The 17,334-nt window shown below is 40.9% G+C and overlaps 1 protein-coding gene across 1 annotated transcript in view; it reads right to left on the bottom strand.

The window, feature by feature from the left end:
• Positions 1-16,967, bottom strand: part of TTC5 (tetratricopeptide repeat domain 5) — a 27,881-nt gene extending 10,914 nt beyond the window's left edge. The window contains exons 1-8 of the mRNA XM_006883090.1: positions 16,859-16,967; positions 13,626-13,758; positions 11,067-11,278; positions 10,548-10,698; positions 10,045-10,136; positions 5,954-6,010; positions 5,310-5,456; positions 1,129-1,343 (exon numbers count right to left, since the gene is read on the bottom strand). Of these exons, the coding sequence (XP_006883152.1) occupies positions 1,129-1,343; positions 5,310-5,456; positions 5,954-6,010; positions 10,045-10,136; positions 10,548-10,698; positions 11,067-11,278; positions 13,626-13,758; positions 16,859-16,909 (1,058 nt within the window). The 5' untranslated portion in view covers positions 16,910-16,967. The remainder of the gene's footprint in view (positions 1-1,128; positions 1,344-5,309; positions 5,457-5,953; positions 6,011-10,044; positions 10,137-10,547; positions 10,699-11,066; positions 11,279-13,625; positions 13,759-16,858) is intronic.
• Between the last annotated feature and the right edge of the window lie 367 nt (positions 16,968-17,334).

Raw genomic sequence — 17,334 nt, forward strand, 5'->3', positions numbered from 1 at the left:
AAAAAAAGAAATATGTTTCATATACATTTCAATGGATAATTTTTCAGATCACCACTCCATTTTTCTAAGATACTTCTGGGTGGACTTGAACTCTCAACCTTTGGATTAGCAGCCAAGTACATCAGTCATCTGCACCACCCAAAAGACTTCAAATACAAAGTAGCAGGGACAAAAAGTAAACATACAGAACTTAGGAAATCCGTCAATATAGGACAATGGAAAAACTTAGAACAACTTTTTTTAACAACTTTCTGAAGTCTAAATTAAGTGACTTAGTAACGATACTGTGATTCACTATTAGTAAATACAGGAGGGAGAAGCAGAGTTAAAGGAAAAGATGATGAGATTAAGTTTGAACCCAGTAAATTAAGGATTTCTGGTTGGAACCCATAGGCAATTGGTTAAGGGGAGCCTAAAGGTCAGGTTTGGGCTGGAAGATGTACCTATGTATATATTCAGGAAGCAGTCAAAGTCCAAAAACATATAAAATAAACAGGAATGAGAATCTACACATGAAATAGCAAAGAATTGTCCACTTCAGGCACATCATCTCAAACACACCTGAATTCAGAGCAAATACTGCAATCTAAAGCAGAACTCTCCTGGGGAACCCATCAAAGCTCAGAAATCTGCACAAAAGATGTCAAAAAGCAACTATTGTCAAATGATCAAAACTGGCACCTATTTGCCACACAAGATGGAAAGAAATGATGACAAGGACAAAAAACAAGACTCCCAGGAATCTAACATTTAAAAATCAATCAGAAGCAACAACAATCTGGAACAGGAGGTGCACTGCAGAGTGGAATGGGGGAGGAGGAAGGGAAGAATATGTGCAACAGCAAACAAAAACATTTATAAAAAAAAAAAAAGTCAATCCAAACAAGTGAATCAAAGGAGCAACAAAAGATAATGGGACATTCTACTCTGACATACATGCAGTCAGTCAGTCAAAATGAGCCAAAATCAATTTGAAAGCAACTGGCTGAACCATTTAGATAATACCTGCTCATGGGGCAGCCACAGAAGGGAAGAATTCAGTACTATGGCAAACTAACAATGCACTCAGCTGTCAGCGAAAGGTCAGATTAGTTCAGAAAGGTAAAAAAGAAGAAAAGAGACACTCACAAGGGGACTTTCTCCTCCGTGGTAAGGCTAAAGACCACCTTTCCCAGGACCACAGAACCACTGTTCACACCAGGCTGCAGCAAACTCAATGGCTTCAGCTCCAGTGTCACCTTCTGCCCAGAGGCTGACTGATAATGTCCATCACCACAAGGACCAAGGTGGGCTGGACGCAAGTTTCCTAGCATGCTCTTCAACTTTTTGGCCTTTACTTTTCCCTGCAAAAAAAGAAAGAGACAAGAAGCTAGAAACAGTCACCCTCCTTGAATCTATCCTCTCTCACCCACCTACCTCTACCACTATTTATGTCTGTCTATTCTAGTCTTGTTTTACTGACTCTACCCAAAAGAAGTTGCTGTTGTTATTTTTAGGTGCTGTCAAGTGGCATACCACTCATCGAGACCCTATGAACAAAAGATCTGCACCTTGTTCTATCCTGTGTCATCCTCACACTTCCCGACACATAAGAACCCACTGCAGCAATCACCGTGTCAATCCACCTGGTTGGAGGGTCTTCCTCGCCTTTGTCAACCCTCCATCCTTCCCAGCAACATGTTCTTCTCCAAGTGATAGCCCCTCCTAGCAAGATGCCCAAAGTATGTGAGGTAAAATTATTCTTGCCTTCAAAGAGCGCTCCAGCTGCACCGTCTTGAAGACATATCTGTTTGTTTCTTTTGGCTGTCCATGGGATGTTTAGTGCTCTTCTCCAAAACCATAGCTCAAAGGCGTCAATTCTTTTTCTGTCATTTTTATTCACTGTCTAGCACTCAGATGCATAGTAAATGATCATAAAGGCCATGGCCTGAATCAGATGCATTACTACTCAGTAATTTGGAGAGGTCCCCAACTGCAGATTTTCCCACTGCAATGTGTCTCCTGATTTAACTGCAGATTTTCCCACTACAATGTGTCTCCTGATTTCCTGACTGCTGGTACCAAGGGTGTTAATTGTGAACCCAAGCAAGATGAAGTCATCGATATTTTCAATCTCTTCATCCATTATGATGGTCACAGTGGGTCCGATGGTAAAAAATTTTGTTTTCTTGAGAATGAGATGTAATCCATAATGAAGGCTGCATGCCTTAATCTTCTGCAACAAGTGCTTCAAATCCTCCTCACTTTCAAGCAAGCAAAGCTGTGTCATCTGCATAACACAGGTTATTGATATGTCTCCCTCCAATCTTGATGCCACATTCCTCTTCAAAGAGTGCAGCTTCTCAAATAATTTGCTTAGTATACAAATTGGAAAGGTATGGACAAAGAAACAACCCTGACACACTCCTTAATTTGAAACCATGCAGTGTTCTCTTGCTTGATCTGTTTGCACAACAGGCAGGTATAAATTTCACATAAGCCCGATTAAGTATTCCAAGTTCCCATTCCTCTCAAAATCAGCCACAACTTATTATGATCCACACAGTCAAATGTCTTTTCATAGTCAATAAAGCACAAATAGATATTCTTCTGATATTGTTTCTTTTCAGCCAGGATCCATTTGACATCAGTAATAACATCCCTAGTGCCAGGGCCTCTTCTAAATTCTGCCTGAACTTCTGGCAGTTCCCTATCTATGTACTGTTCTGGTTTTTTTTTTTTTTAACGATCTTCAGCAGTATTTTGCTTTCATAAGATATTAATGATATTGTTTGATAGTTTTCACATTCTATTGGGTCATCTTTCTTGGAAATGGAAACAAATATGGACCTTTTCCAATCCATTGGCCAAACAGCTGTCCTCCACATTTCCTGGCATAGACTGTTGAATGCATCCAAGTTTGCACCTGTTAACTGAAATAAGTCAACTGGTATTCCATTGGCTCCTGGGCCTTATTTTTTGCCAATGTCTTCGATGAAGCTTCCACTTCCTCCTTCATTACCAATGGCTCCTGTTCATATGGTATTTCCTGAACTTTTTCTGGTACAGTGATTCTATGCTTTCCTTCCATCTTCTTTTGATGTTTTCTGAGTCATTGACTACATTGCCCATAGCACCTTTCAATATTGTGACTTGAGGTTTAAATTTGTTTTTCAGTTCTCAGCTTGAGAAATGCAGAGCAAATTCTTCCCTTTTTATTCTCCAATTCCAGCTCTCTGCACATTCCATTATAATACTTTGCTTTGTCCTCTTTTACTCTGGCACGTTTTCCTTTTGTTTTGGCTTATCAATACTCCAGTGAAATGTAGAGAGTCTCTTCTGACATCCATTTCTATTTTTTCTTTCTCTTCTGTTTTTGTAATGATCTTCTGCTTTCCTCATGGATGATATCCTGGATATCATCCCATAACTCGTTTGGTCTTGGTGCCTCAAATCTATTCCTAAGATGACCTTAAAATTCAGATGGAATTAATTCAAGATCATACCCTGGTTCCTGTGGACTTACTTTAATTTTCTTTGGCTTCAATTTGAACTTGCATATGAGTAACTGATAATCTGACCCAGAGTCCACCCCAGCCTAGTTTTGACTGCTGATATTGAGCTTCTCTAACTATTTCTTCCACAAATGTCATCAATCAGATTCCTATGCAGCCCATTAGGTGAGATTCATGTGTAAAGTCATTTGTGTCTTTTTAAAAGGGTATTTCCAATGAATAAATCACTGTAAATACAAAATTCAACCATTCTATTTCCAGCCTCATTTCTACCACCAAACCCATATTTTCCAACTACTGTTCCTTCTACGCTGTTTCCCACTTTTACATTCCAGTCACCAATTATCACTAATGCATCTTGATTATATGTTCGGTCAATTTAGGACTGCAAGATTTGGTAAAAATTCTCAATCTTCCTCTTTGGCTCCACGTACAGGAACATATATTTGAATTAACAGTCATATTAATGGGTCTGTATGTGTACGGATATTATCCTATCATTCACAACATTGTATTTCTGGATAGAACTTGAAATTTATTTTTTTTTTTACTATAAAGCAACACCATTCTTCTGATTTTCATTCCCTGCATAATATACCATATGATTTTCTGATTCAAAGTGGCCAAGGCTGGTCCATCTCATCTCCCTTATCTTAGCATGTTGATGTTCATGAGTTCCATTTTTTTTTATTAATTTTTTTAATTTTTTTTAATTTTATTAATTTTAATGAACATTTACAGAGATTTTGGATTTCCATTCATTCATTGTTGAACTTTTCTCCTGCCCAGCCTTCCCGCCCCAGTTCGCTCTGCTCTTTGAAAAGTAAAAGAATTCTTTCTTTGGTAAACAATCCCCCCGCACCCCTCTCAGCGACCCGATTACACTCCACTATGCAACTTTAATTCTGGACTCCTGTGATAACCATAATACCCTATCATATATCGCTTTTAAATTATTATCTTCCTCATCTGTTTCAATGCAGTATACATAATTTATCCCGTTTTTCTCAGTCTTGCCCCAACCCTGATGTCAGTCCCATTCTACAACAGTGGCATGATGCAGTATTTGTCCTTTTGTGACTGAGATACTTCACTCAGCATAATGTCCTCCAGGCTCACCCATTTTGAATAATATTACATGAATTCCTTGTTTTTCAATGCAGCATAGTATTCCATTGTGTGAATATACCACAGCTTCCCTATCCATTCATTTGTTCATGGGCACTCAGGTTGTTTCCAACTCCTTGCTATTGTGAACAAAGCTGCAATATACATGGGTGTGCATATATCTGCTTGGATGTCAGTTATGGTCTCTTTAGGGTATATTCCCAGCATTGGAACTGCTGGGTCAAATGGTATCTCTATTTGCAACTTTCTGAGAAAGCGCCACACCACTTTCCACAGTGGTTGCACCATTTTACACTTCCACCAACAGTAAATAAGGGTTCCAGTTTCTCCACAACCTCGCCAGCATTTGTTGCTTGCTGTTCTGTTAAATTTTGCTATTCTGACTGGGGTGAGATGATATCTCATACTTGTTTTGATGAGTTCCATTTCATTTTTAACAATTTCCAGTTTTCCAACATTCAAGCTATGTACATTCCATGTTTCAATTATTAAATGATGTTTGTTATCGTTCCTCCTCATTTCAACTGACTTTCAATCTGGGACCTACCACTACAGTACTACTCCTACTATCCTCACTCCTTTAGTGTTCACAGAGTTTTCAAAGACCTGTTACTTAGGAAGTAAGTAGCCCATCCTGCTTCCTAGCCCAAAAAAAGGAGTATGATCAAGTCCTTTAGTTGTCTTTACCTTGGTCTCAAGGAGGCTGGTTAATCTATCCAGGAATTCCAGAAGCTGTTGCTCTCGCTGCTGGGGCTCTGGCCAGGCAGGGTCCAGTGCTGCTGCGCGTGAGAAGCCCTCCAGTGCCTCCTGGTAATTCTCTTCATATTTATGCAACTGCACAGAAAGTAACCAACAACTCCCCAATTTCAAGTGTATTTAACATAAACTATGTCACTGGGAGTAAAGACACAAGGGCCAGGAATCTAGAGTAATAATCAGTTTTCCTTCTTAATCCAACCATGAACAATCTAGAGCTGGCCACATCTTACAAGCTTCCATCGTGGCCAAACTCAAAGCAGAAATATACTCAAAGAAGTTAGCTCTCAAACTCTAACGTAATTAAGTTGTATATAGTGAGTCATTTTATTTGTGCATATATAATTAACACTTGGAGTTCTCCCTCCCACCTCTTCAGTCCTCTCCTTTGCCTCCACTGACTCCAACACATACTGAAGCCAAAGTGAACAACAGTTTCTGAGAAATAATTTGGCTTTCTACTAGCAGTTTGTACCCACTGTCTATAGGTATATTCAGTTATATTCACAGGGTAAGGCCTAGGTGTCTGTCTTATTTGACCTTCAGAATAACAACCCGTCCTCCACAGGTCTTACCGTAGCCCTGTTGAGATGAAGATCAGGGTTGCTGGAAGCTGTCCTGTCGACCTTCTCCTAGAGTAGGATTAAAAAGATCATCAGAAGATCCTGTCTCAGTCTGAAGGGTGGCTATACTCTATAGATCGCAGAGACCTCCTCTCTCTAGAAAAATGTTATGTTTCTTATAGCAACTGCTTGTGTGGCATACAGTTACCAATAAGTACAACACAAAACCTCACCCAAAAAAGTTTCCTCAGTCCATGAAACCTCAGTAATGGATGGTAGGGTTTTTGCACATGGAAATTTAAAATATAATTACATAATTACAATTTGTGCACACAATATTAGAAAGATTAAAAAGTAGTATTTTTAAAATGTTTAGTGAGATGTTAATATAATCAAAGAGTGACAAAAACAATTTCAACTTGGCTTGTTCCCAGACACATGCAGATTCTCATTCCTACCTCTAACCACCCCTAAAACATATCCTTAAAGTCAAATGCTGATACTCTAATTACAGTGTGCTCAGGCAGGATAATTCTGCTCGCCAAAACTGAGGAGGACTTGAGGCACTTGCTGAAGATGACCAAAGATTGCAGCCTTCAACATGGAATGCATCTCAAAAAGAAAGCAAAAATCCTCACCACTGGGCCAATAGGCAGCATCACAATAGATGGAGATAAGATTGAAGTTGTTAATGATTTCATCTTGCTCAGATCCATAATCAACACCATTGGTATCAGCAGTCAGGAAATCAAAAGACAATTTCCATTAGGAAAGTCTGTTGTCAAGGCCCTTTCCAGAGTGCCAAAGGGCAACTATTTCAGTCTAGAGACTAAGGTGAGCCTGAACTAAGTCATGGTCTTCTCAACTGCTTGCTATGCATCTGAGAACTGGGCAATGACTAAGGATGACAGAAGCATCAATGCCTTTGAGTTGTGGTGCTGCAAAAGAATACTGAGAACAGCATGGACTGCCAAGAGAACAAACCAGTCTGTCCTGGAGAGGCTGAAACCAGATTACTCTTTAGCGGCAAGGATTCTGAAACTCCACCTCACATACTTTGGTGGGCATATTGTCAAGAAGAACCTGTCCTTGGAGAAGGACTTTATGCTTGGGTAGAAGGTCAAGTGCCAAGAGAGGAAGACTCGGGATGAGATGGATTGATACAGTGACTGTGGCAACGGGGTCAGGTGTGTCAGAGATGGTGAGGTTGGCTCAAGATAGGGAAGGGTTCACAGTCATTGTTCATCGCCTCACTATCAGTTATAGTCGACTCAACAGCACATAACACGTAACACATGCAGAATCAATACTTAAACCAAGAGGCAGTCATTCAAACAGAACAGGAGAATACTGTGTGGTTTAAAATCAAGAAAGGTATTCATTAAGGAAAGTCTGCTGTCAGGGACCTCTCCAGAGTACTGAAGAGCAATGATGTCAGTCTAGAGACTAAGTGCACCTGGTACAGGCCATAGTCTTCCCAATTACTGGCTGTGCATCAGAAAGCTAGACAATAGCTAGGGATACCAGAAGAAGGACTGATGACTTTGCGCTGTGGTGTTGGAGAGTACTGAATATACCATGGACTGCTAAGAGAACAAACAGGTTTGTCCTGGAGAGGGTGAAACCAAGCTGCTCCTTGGAGGCGAGGAGTCTGAGGCTTCGTCTGACATACTCTGGGCATGTTGCAAGGAGAGACCAGTCCTTGGAGAGGGACATCATGCTTGGAAGGGTGGAGGGACAGTGCTAGAGAGGAAGACCCTCGATGAGATGGATTGATTCAGTCACTGAGATGGTGGTGGTAGGTGTGTCAGAAATAATAAAGTTGGCAGAGGGTTAAACAGGGTTCAGAGCTATTGTACATAGCGTTGGTATGAGTCGCAAGCTACTCAACGACACAGAACAACAACTCCATACTATGCAAAAAATGACAGCAATAAAGAATGATGTCTTGAAACACGGAACGATATAGAAAAACCTTAAAATCATTATGCTGTGTGAATTAAGTAAGTCTAAAAGGTCAAATTACATTAATCCATTTATGTATCTGGAAGGGCAAGTGAATACAGATCTATTTAGTAGATGTTTTACCAATGATTACTAGAGACAGCAAGAGGGAGGAGGAGGAAAAGGATTCATTGCTTAGAAAGCTTCTATTAAGTGTGGGAGGAGAATGTGAAATGTATACTCGTGATGGTTATACAACACAATGGCCAAAATGAACATCATATGAGGTGAAGAATGGTGAATGACAAAAGTTTTGTTAAATAAATGTCAACTACAATTAAAACAACAACTTAATGCCAGATTTTATACATAAGATTGTTGAGTCAGAACCTCCAGTGGGTTTTTAGAAGTAGCAGACAGTAGATCTTACATCTAAGTGTGGACTTTTGTTATTTGAAAAATTCTGCTTCCCAATAAATTATAAAATGCTTCAAGAGGATATAATGGCAAGTGAAGCAATTCCCTATGTCAGGTAAATATTCAAAACCAAGTTCACTGCCATTGCGTTGAAACCAAGTCCTAGCTGACCCATAGCAGGTTTTCAGATGCTGTAAATTGCATGAGAACCGACTGTCCACCTTCTCCCACAGAGCTACTCATGGATTCAAGGCACCTGCCTTTCAGTTGACAACATAAATCCTTACCAACTAGGCTACCAGAGCTCCCTCCCAGGTGAAGGAGAGAGGTTAAATAAAGTGCTTAGGAAGTCAACAAGAATCTTTTCATGAGTAACAGGGCAATGCTTAAAAAACACACCTGTTAGTATTAATACAATGCTGCTAAAAGCAAATCATGAACTCCAGTGAATCAATTCCTAAGAAACGATGGAGAAGGGACTACATGCTGCTACTTTTTAGAGTAAGGACAATCTAAAGTCATAAAACTGAATGATTAATCAAGGAGAGCACTTAATTTGAAGAGCCAATAAACCTCAAATACAGTCACCACTCATCAGCCAGTGTAAGGTATGCCTGTTGTCATAATGCTAAACAGGCTTCAGCATACCTTCCAAACTAAAACACTCTATACAAAAAGTCCTGACAAGTGACTTCCAAAAAAAATTACCCAATAAAAACTCAATGGATCAAAACAGCCCAACTCCACACCAATCACTGTTATTGTCATTGGTGTAATAGTTAAGTGTGTATAGGTGCAGGATTGAGGGCCATTTCACTCAGGGACCAACTGAATGCACCTAAAAATAAGTAGAATTTTCTCTTTTTATTTAAAAATGTACACTAAGATGAATAAATAATATTTTAATGGAATGTTTGTTCCCATTAAAAATGATGCACTTTCTCTCTGCCCGGGGTGGGCTGCCCTCGGCCCTCTGCCTGGGGCGAGCCGTCGCAGCCCTCTGCCCAGGGTGGGCTGCCCTCGGCCCTCTGTCCGGGGTGAGCCGTCGTGGCCTTCTGCCCGGGGAGAGCTGCGCTTGGCCCCCGGCTCGGGGTGAGCCGTCGCAGCCCTCGGGAGCGGGAGGGCGGGCAGCTGTGACCCAGGACCACCGGTGGGGTGATGGGGCGTCCTCCCTTCCCCCCTTTGTATCTGTGCCCCTGTTTGGCATGAAGAAGCCAGAGAGTCGGCATCCGGTTCCCAGATCAATGGGACAGTTGGTTTAATTACTGTTGGAGGGTGCTTGTCATTCCTCTGTGGCATCTGGTCCCCACTGGACCCTCATTATTTCCTTCGCCTGCTCCCCCCCACCGACCAAGCTGTGCGGCTCTGCAGCTGCATCCTGGCCCATCCTCGCCCTTCTGCCCCCAACCCTCACCTCCTTGTACCCCCAATATGTTTTTCCCAGTTAAAAAAAAATATTTAATAAAAAACAAAAATGATGCACTTTCTGAGGTGAGTTCTGTGACCTGGTTATACATGCCTGTGAGAGAACACAAGCAGCGCTCTAGGACTAAGACACTACACTACAAATGCTGCTACTACTCAAGTTTTAAGAGCAATAAGGAGCCTCTACAAATAAAGATTAGCAAACCCACATATGTTGCATGGAGGCAAACAGTGCCCAGGCTGGCTAAAAGAAAGAGAATGCCCTTGCTTCTGTTGCTGCCTCTATTGCTCTGGCCTAGAGGACCACAAATACTTACAGCCTGGGCATAGGCACTGAGGGCTTGCTGGGAGATCTTAGGGCACTGGCCAGTATTGAAGTAAAGAGAAAGGTATGCATTCCCCAGGATATCTGGAAGAGAAATAGAAAGTGAGTAAGAGACCAATATCAAGGTATGAGCTACTTTGATCACCGTCAAGTCTATTTGAAAAGCTTCCTATCTTACACAAATCAATAGATAACATGACATTTAGTATACTCAAAATTCCACTGAGCTAAATATAGACCCAATTAACAAATCTGAACAGACTATACAAATCTTTGTCTTGCTTACATGAGGATGTAAGCCTTCTTTCCTGGGCCAAAAGATCCCAGAATAGAGGTTTATCAAAGTACCTTTAGGGCATCCTCAAAACAAAGATGGCTTGGTTTTTAACCCCAGAGTCAGAATCAATAGGTGGTGGTTTCCAGAGCACTCTAGTGTGCAGCCATGGCTGAGAACCACTGTCTAGAAATGGCTAGAGGTCTTGTAAGAGCACTCACACCAGGAGCGACCATCATGGACATCCATCTGCACAGCCAACTTGGCCTGCCGGACACTGTCCATGACATGGCGAGAATGGTCGTCTTCACTGTCGGTCCTCAACTGGCGAAGCACCATTGACAGGTTTTGCAGGGAGACTTTATTCATGCACTGCAAATGGAGAAGATGTTTGCTCAGCCTTCCCATTCATCTCCTCTTTCCAGCACTACTGTGGCTTCAGTCTTCTAAATCTAATTCATCTTTATTCTTGCGGCCATCTGCACCTTACACCATGCACTAGGACAAATCTGCCTGTTATCTGCTCTCCACTTCCCATCTGCAATGAATCTGATCCTGTCCCCTTCTTTCTCAGTTCCCTATCCCTTCATGCAGATCTGCCCCCTCACTCTTCCTCCCTTTGGATCCTGTTCTCTTGGTTCCAATTCAGCTCTATTCTGGTATTCAAGTCTTTGGAGAAGAGACCAGAAAAGTCCCATCCTTCCCATGTGCATTATCTGAGGAGACAACAGGTAGCTCACATGGGTAAGAGCTCCTGAGAAGCAGGTGTGGGCCGCTGCAACATCCCCTTTCTTCCAGTACACTTCACCCAGCTGGTTCCAGGCTTCTACCAGCTCAGGCTCCAGCTTCACAGCCTTTGAGAGAAGCTCCTCAGCCCTAAGGCTATAGTCACAAGTCACATTCAATGCCTTCCCTGTTAGCATCAGAACCTGAGCATTGCCCTGGACAGAACCTAGGAGAGAAAAAGAAAGGAAAATGGGAAAAACAGTCAGTCCTTCAGATATGAGAGATAAGGGCACTATCTCTCAAAGAAATAACTCCATGCCAACTCTAGGAAAAAGCTGAAGAAAATATTTACACATATTGGGTAACGAGGTAACAAAGAGAGCACTAGCCAGCCATTCATCTGAGGGGTTTCCAGTCTGGTGAAAAGAACAAAGAAGGTACTGAAAAAGTAAAACAATAAATGAAAAGGAGTTCATGATTTAAGACCAATGAATCTGTTTTAAAGAATTAGGGAAAAACAACTATGAGATATCATTTCACCCCAGTCAAAATAGCAAAATTTAACAGAACAGCAAGCAACAAATGCTGGCGAGGTTGTGGAGAAACTGGAACCCTGATTCACTGTTGGTGGGAGTGTAAAATGGTGCAACCCCTGTGGAAAGCAGTATGGCGCTTTCTCAAAAAGTTGCAAATAGAGATACCATTTGACCCAGCAATTCCACTACTGGGAATATACCCTGAAGAGACCATAGCTGACATCCAAGCAGATATATGCACACCCATGTTTATTGCAGCTTTGTTCACAATAGCAAGGAGGTGGAAACAACCTAAGTGCCCATCAACAAACGAATGGCTAGAGAAGCTGTGGTATATTCGCACAATGGAATACTATGCTGCATTAAAAAACAAGGAACTCATGCAATATTATTCAAAATGGTTGACTCTGGAGAACATTATGCTGAGTGAAATATCCCAGTCACAAAAGGACAAATATTACATGATGCCACTGTTGTAGAATGGGACTGTCCTTGGGGCTGGGGAGAGACTGAGTAAGATGGGTTCAATAATGTGTACTGCACTGAAACAGAGGAGGGAGAGAACCGTTTAAAAGAGAGATATAACTGGGTATTTCTGTCATCACAGGAGACTAGAGCGAGGGCTACATGGTGGAGGGGACCTGGGGGAGGGTTTGTAAAACAATGAAAGAATCTTTTCTTTTACTTTTCCATAATTTTTAGACTCATGTACTTATAACTTGTTAGTCAAAATTGTGTCTTCTAGGTTGCAACACCCCCATGATACATCTTCAAGGATATGAACATGTACAGCCAAGCACAATCAATAAGAGTGCATCTAAATTCCAAAATCAATCTCCATAAAAGTCTATGTGTTTCCTACTGCCAAAGGGGCCCTTTAGAGTAGTGAGAGAAGATCTTCACCCTGAAACCCACAGCGTCCCTTTTCAGCAGGAAGTAGTTAAGAGAATACGCCATCCCCTCTTCCTTATGACTCAGAGTGAAGTCTCTCTCAGGGAGGAGTGATAGGGAATGGCAAAGGATACACTGACAAAGAAGATTAATCAGAACTGGCTTTGACAAGCACTGTGGCATTTGGAAAGAACAAACTGGGAGGAGGGTAGAGAGAATAGTGCAACAATGAATGAGTGGAAGCCCAAAATCTCTGTAAATGTTTATGAAAATTAATAAAATATAATTATAGAAAAAAAAAAGAATTAGGGAAAAGAAGAGGCCTTCCTCTTCTTTTAGCTTAGAACAGTGTGCAGTGTGCAAACAAAGATGCTGAGGCAGACATTCGTGTGCCAGGTTCACAAAGAAATGGAAATACATCAGAGGCAGAGATTCCTCTGTAAATACGTAATCAGAGACAAGTTTATAGAAAAAAGAGTGAGATGATAGAGACACGAATATCAGGTTAAGGGGTTTAAACTTCTGTTAATCAATAGCACAGCCTTCGAAGACATTTGGTCAAAGAAACAGGAAGCAATTAAGTGAATAAAATGATGTTTAGAAAAAAGTATATAGTAGAAAAGTACATGTTGAAAAGTTGGCAGTTTGAACCAATTGTTACTTTGATGCAAAGACATAAGGTAGTCTGCTCTGCGAAGAATTTACAGCCTCAGGAACCCAAAGGAAGCCTGCGATCAGTCAAAATTGACTCGATGGCAACAGTTTTTGGGGTTGCTGGTTTACAAAGATAACCATAACTATATATAACTATATATATATATATATATATACACACACACACACACACACACACACATATATATATGGTTATATATGTTGATCAGAAAACAAACAAAAGAATTAGATGTAGAAAATTAGTTTAATAAGAACACAGTTTAAGCAACAGGCATGCTTTTATTCTATGGCATTTGTTACATACAAACTTTAGGAAAAGTAGTTTAAAACTAATAGGTCACCACCCTAAACAAGAACCCTTGGAAGAAATATTCTATTATATCATCCACAGCCATCACTGCAGACAGAAAGCAAATCTCTATAATGTCTAGGTGAAGGTAGGGAGGGGATGCACTCTTCTGGAGCTCATACCCACTACTTCCTCCATCTGCTTCAGTGTGTTCTCCATCTTCTCCTGAACATCCTGTTGCTTCCTCCCAGCATCCTCAATACTATGTGTCTCAAAATAGCAGTCTCGAAATGAATAGAGCTGGTCCACCAGTTCCTAGGAAGTGAAAGGATAGTCTATCATTAAGTAGAAATACAAGGAAATTTGAGATTGGCCAATCCACACCAGTCTTGACCCAAAGATACTGACTCCTTATGTTATTTGGGAATGACGCAATAGGCAAGTGATCAGGCCTATCAAAATGCCACAAATGCTGAAGAAGCCAGTGTTCCAGGCCACTCTCACGTTGTCTGTCCCATGCCAGGTTCTCTCACTGTCCCAGGAGGGCTTCTAAAATAACTAACCTACCAAAACTGGAAAATCAAAAACATTTTACTTTACAACTTGAGATAAATTAAAAAATTAACAAGAACCTACCTGGTTCTGGTCTCCAAAGAAGAAAACTTTGCACTTTACTTAAACATAAACCTCCTAACAGAACAATTTCATCACTGATTTTCCTATGTTGATATTTGAATACACAATGGAGCTCTGTGAGTACAATAAGCATGTGAGAAAAGCAATGTTTTCCATTATGAACAAATCAACTTAAGCTTAGCTCATTATTTTTGCCATTTTTGCAGATTTTTTAAAAAATTGTATTGGTGGTTTTGGTTTTTTGTTTTTTTATTTTGTATTGTGTTTTTTTTTTTTCAATATGGTTAAGTCATCTCCTGGCCCTCTCGCATTCTTTGCAAATAGGCATTCTCTTTCCATCTTTACATGCTTTGCCACTGAGTCTCCCTATGCAAAAACTTTTCCTAGACCTGAATAGCAGTCTCTCTCAAATTGCTGTTGAGTTGGAATCGACTCCTACCTAACCCAGTACCTAACTGGATGAGGCTGTAAATCCATTTTTCTCCCATAGTATAGCTAGTAAGTATGACCTACCTGCCTTTGGCAGCATAACTCCCTATGCACTAGGCCATCAGAGCTCTCTGAGTAGCAGCTGTTGTTGTTTTTGTTAAGTGTTGTCAAGTCTCACAGCTGACCTCCCCCAAGCAGGTTTAGAGCGACTGTAAATCACACAGAAGATGGCCCAGTTGTCTCCCATTCAGCAGTGGGTGTATACTACTCACACTGTGCAACTCCTTGCCCATTAGGCTACGAAAGCTTCATCTAGTTGCAGTTATTGTTATTGTTAGGTGCCATCAAGTCAAGTACGACTCATAACGACCCTATGAGCAAAAGATCTGAACCCGGTCCTGTCCTACACCATCCTCACACTTCCTGACACACAAGAGCCCATTTCAGCAGTCACCGTGTCAAGGTACCTCGTTGAGGGTCTTCCTCTCCTTCGCTGATCTTCCACCCTTCCCAACATCATGTCCCTCTCCAAGAATAGCACCTCCTAGTAATATGTCCAAAGTCTGTGGGGCAAAGCCTCATCATGCTTGCATTCAAAGAGCACTCCAGCTGCACCCTCTCCAAGACATATTCAAAGAGCAGCACATAATCTAATCTCATCAAGTCTTATCAAGTACCTCAACAACTCACCCCAAATCCATTCACCTGACTTCATTCAACTATACTTACTGGTGGTATCAGATTATTAAGTACACTACAACTCACAGCGACCTTATGACCTTGCTTAGGCACCATCCTCAAAATTTTGCTTTGGTCAAGTCCACTGTCAAGAACTTCTCCAAAATACTAAAGAATAATGATGTCAGTTTGAAGACTAAGGTGCACCTGATTCAGGCAATGATCTGAGTGCTCGACAAGGAATAAGGAGGGCAGAAGAACTGATGCCTAGATTTGTTTTTTTTGGTTATGTACGGTTATAAAAACTTTGCTTTACTGAACACCTGATTCAATCAGTACACACTAGGAAATGTATGATGAGAAGTTATTCCAAATGAGATCTTCTTCTTGTTGTTATTGTTATGTGCTGTTGAGTCACTTATGAATCATAGCGACCCTATGTACAACAGCTCTGAATCCTGCTCTATCCTGAGCCAACTTTCTTGTCTCCAACACATCTACCCTCAAAACCCCATTCACTCAGTCAATTCATCTCATCAAGGGTTTTTCCCTCTTGCACTGTCCCTCCACTCTCTCAAGCATAATGTCCCTCTCCAAGAACTGGTCCCTCCTTGCAACATGCCCAAAGTATGTGAGACAGAGCTTCAGAATCCTTGCCCCCCAAAAGCAGCCTGGTTTCACCTTCTCCAGGACAAACCTATTTGTTCTCTTATCAGTCTATGGTATATTCAATACTCTTCTCCAGCACCACAGCAATGGCATCAATTCTCCTATTATACCTAATCATTGTCCAGCTTTCTGAGGCATAGCACGTAACTGCGAAAACCATGAGACAGACAGAAAATAAAGCCCACTGCAAAAAAGTACTGTTAATTTGTTCAATGATCTTTTAAAAATTCACCAATGTTTAAACTTTTGCATTAGATCCTTTAAAGCCAGTTTCAGGACTATCACAGGTCTAATATTTCAATTCCAGTTATGCAAGTTCACAAATTCTTTTTCTTTAGTTTAAAATAAAAATTTTGGATTATTAAGAGTTAAGCAACCAATAAACTCCTATTTACCAAACAAAGAAGATTAGTCCTCATTTCAACAATCAAATGTGGATTGGGCGAAATCTGGACACCCCCATTCCAGCCTTAAATCTCAATTTAGGATTATATCTGGGATTAGAGTGCAAAGAAATTAAAACTGTTAAATTCTAAAACGTACCAAGTTGTACGTGCCTTATACAAGTCTTATCTGTAAAGGCTGTCAATTTTTGAAGCAGAAAAGTGTTGAACAAACGTTAATGTGTTAGTCAAAACCGTGATAAAACCCCTCATTGTAGGCCAGCCATGTGTGTATGTATGCACATGTATAGTACATATGTTTTTAAACAGAGACACATACATTTGCGATTTATCGAGAGTGAGTTGGGGAAAAAACTTTAATGTACAGGAATAAATTCAGATGCAGCAAATCCTTTTCCAAACACCACTGAAATTAAGTGCAGTCAGATGGGCAGCACCTCTCTCTCTCCGTGCGGCTGCGGCACCCTCCGCAGTTGTTATAGTAACCGCACACGCATGCAGCGTCGAGTAAGTGCCAGGCTTTCGAACGCACTGCAACTGAATTACTTACTTCTCCCCGAGAAACACCACCACGTACAGCTTTCAACCTATTGCCTCACCTGCAATTTCTGCAAGATTTGCTTGACTTCCTCCTCTTCATCAGCCATCATTTCCCAGGTACTCTCGGCTTCTCCACCCCCAACTTTATAACCACCGAGACACAGACCCACCACCATTATGGAACCACAGCGACATCTGGCGGTGTGGAGGCCTACATGATCAAAGCGGCTGGTTTACAAGGAAACAGACCATAAGTAACCAAATCTAAACCAATGCTTAAAGGAATTGCTCTACATTATACTTTTGAGTTAATGTATTTCTTTCCCAAACCTGAAAATTTTATCCGTTTAATTTCACTTATGTTTTTGTTTCATAGCCCTCTACTAATTATTCATAAGGAGAGCAACAAGCAATTTTTAAAGAATAATTTGAAGTTTTGAATGAAGTAATGTTAGTTAACTGACTGGAAGAGACAAATATTTGTTCCCATTCCAAAGAAAGGTGACCCAACAGAGTGTGAAAATTATCGAACAAT

Source organism: Elephantulus edwardii, unplaced genomic scaffold (assembly GCF_000299155.1).
Source record: "Elephantulus edwardii isolate Elephantulus edwardi_28Jun2011 unplaced genomic scaffold, EleEdw1.0 scaffold00026, whole genome shotgun sequence".
Classification (NCBI taxonomy): domain Eukaryota; kingdom Metazoa; phylum Chordata; class Mammalia; order Macroscelidea; family Macroscelididae; genus Elephantulus; species Elephantulus edwardii.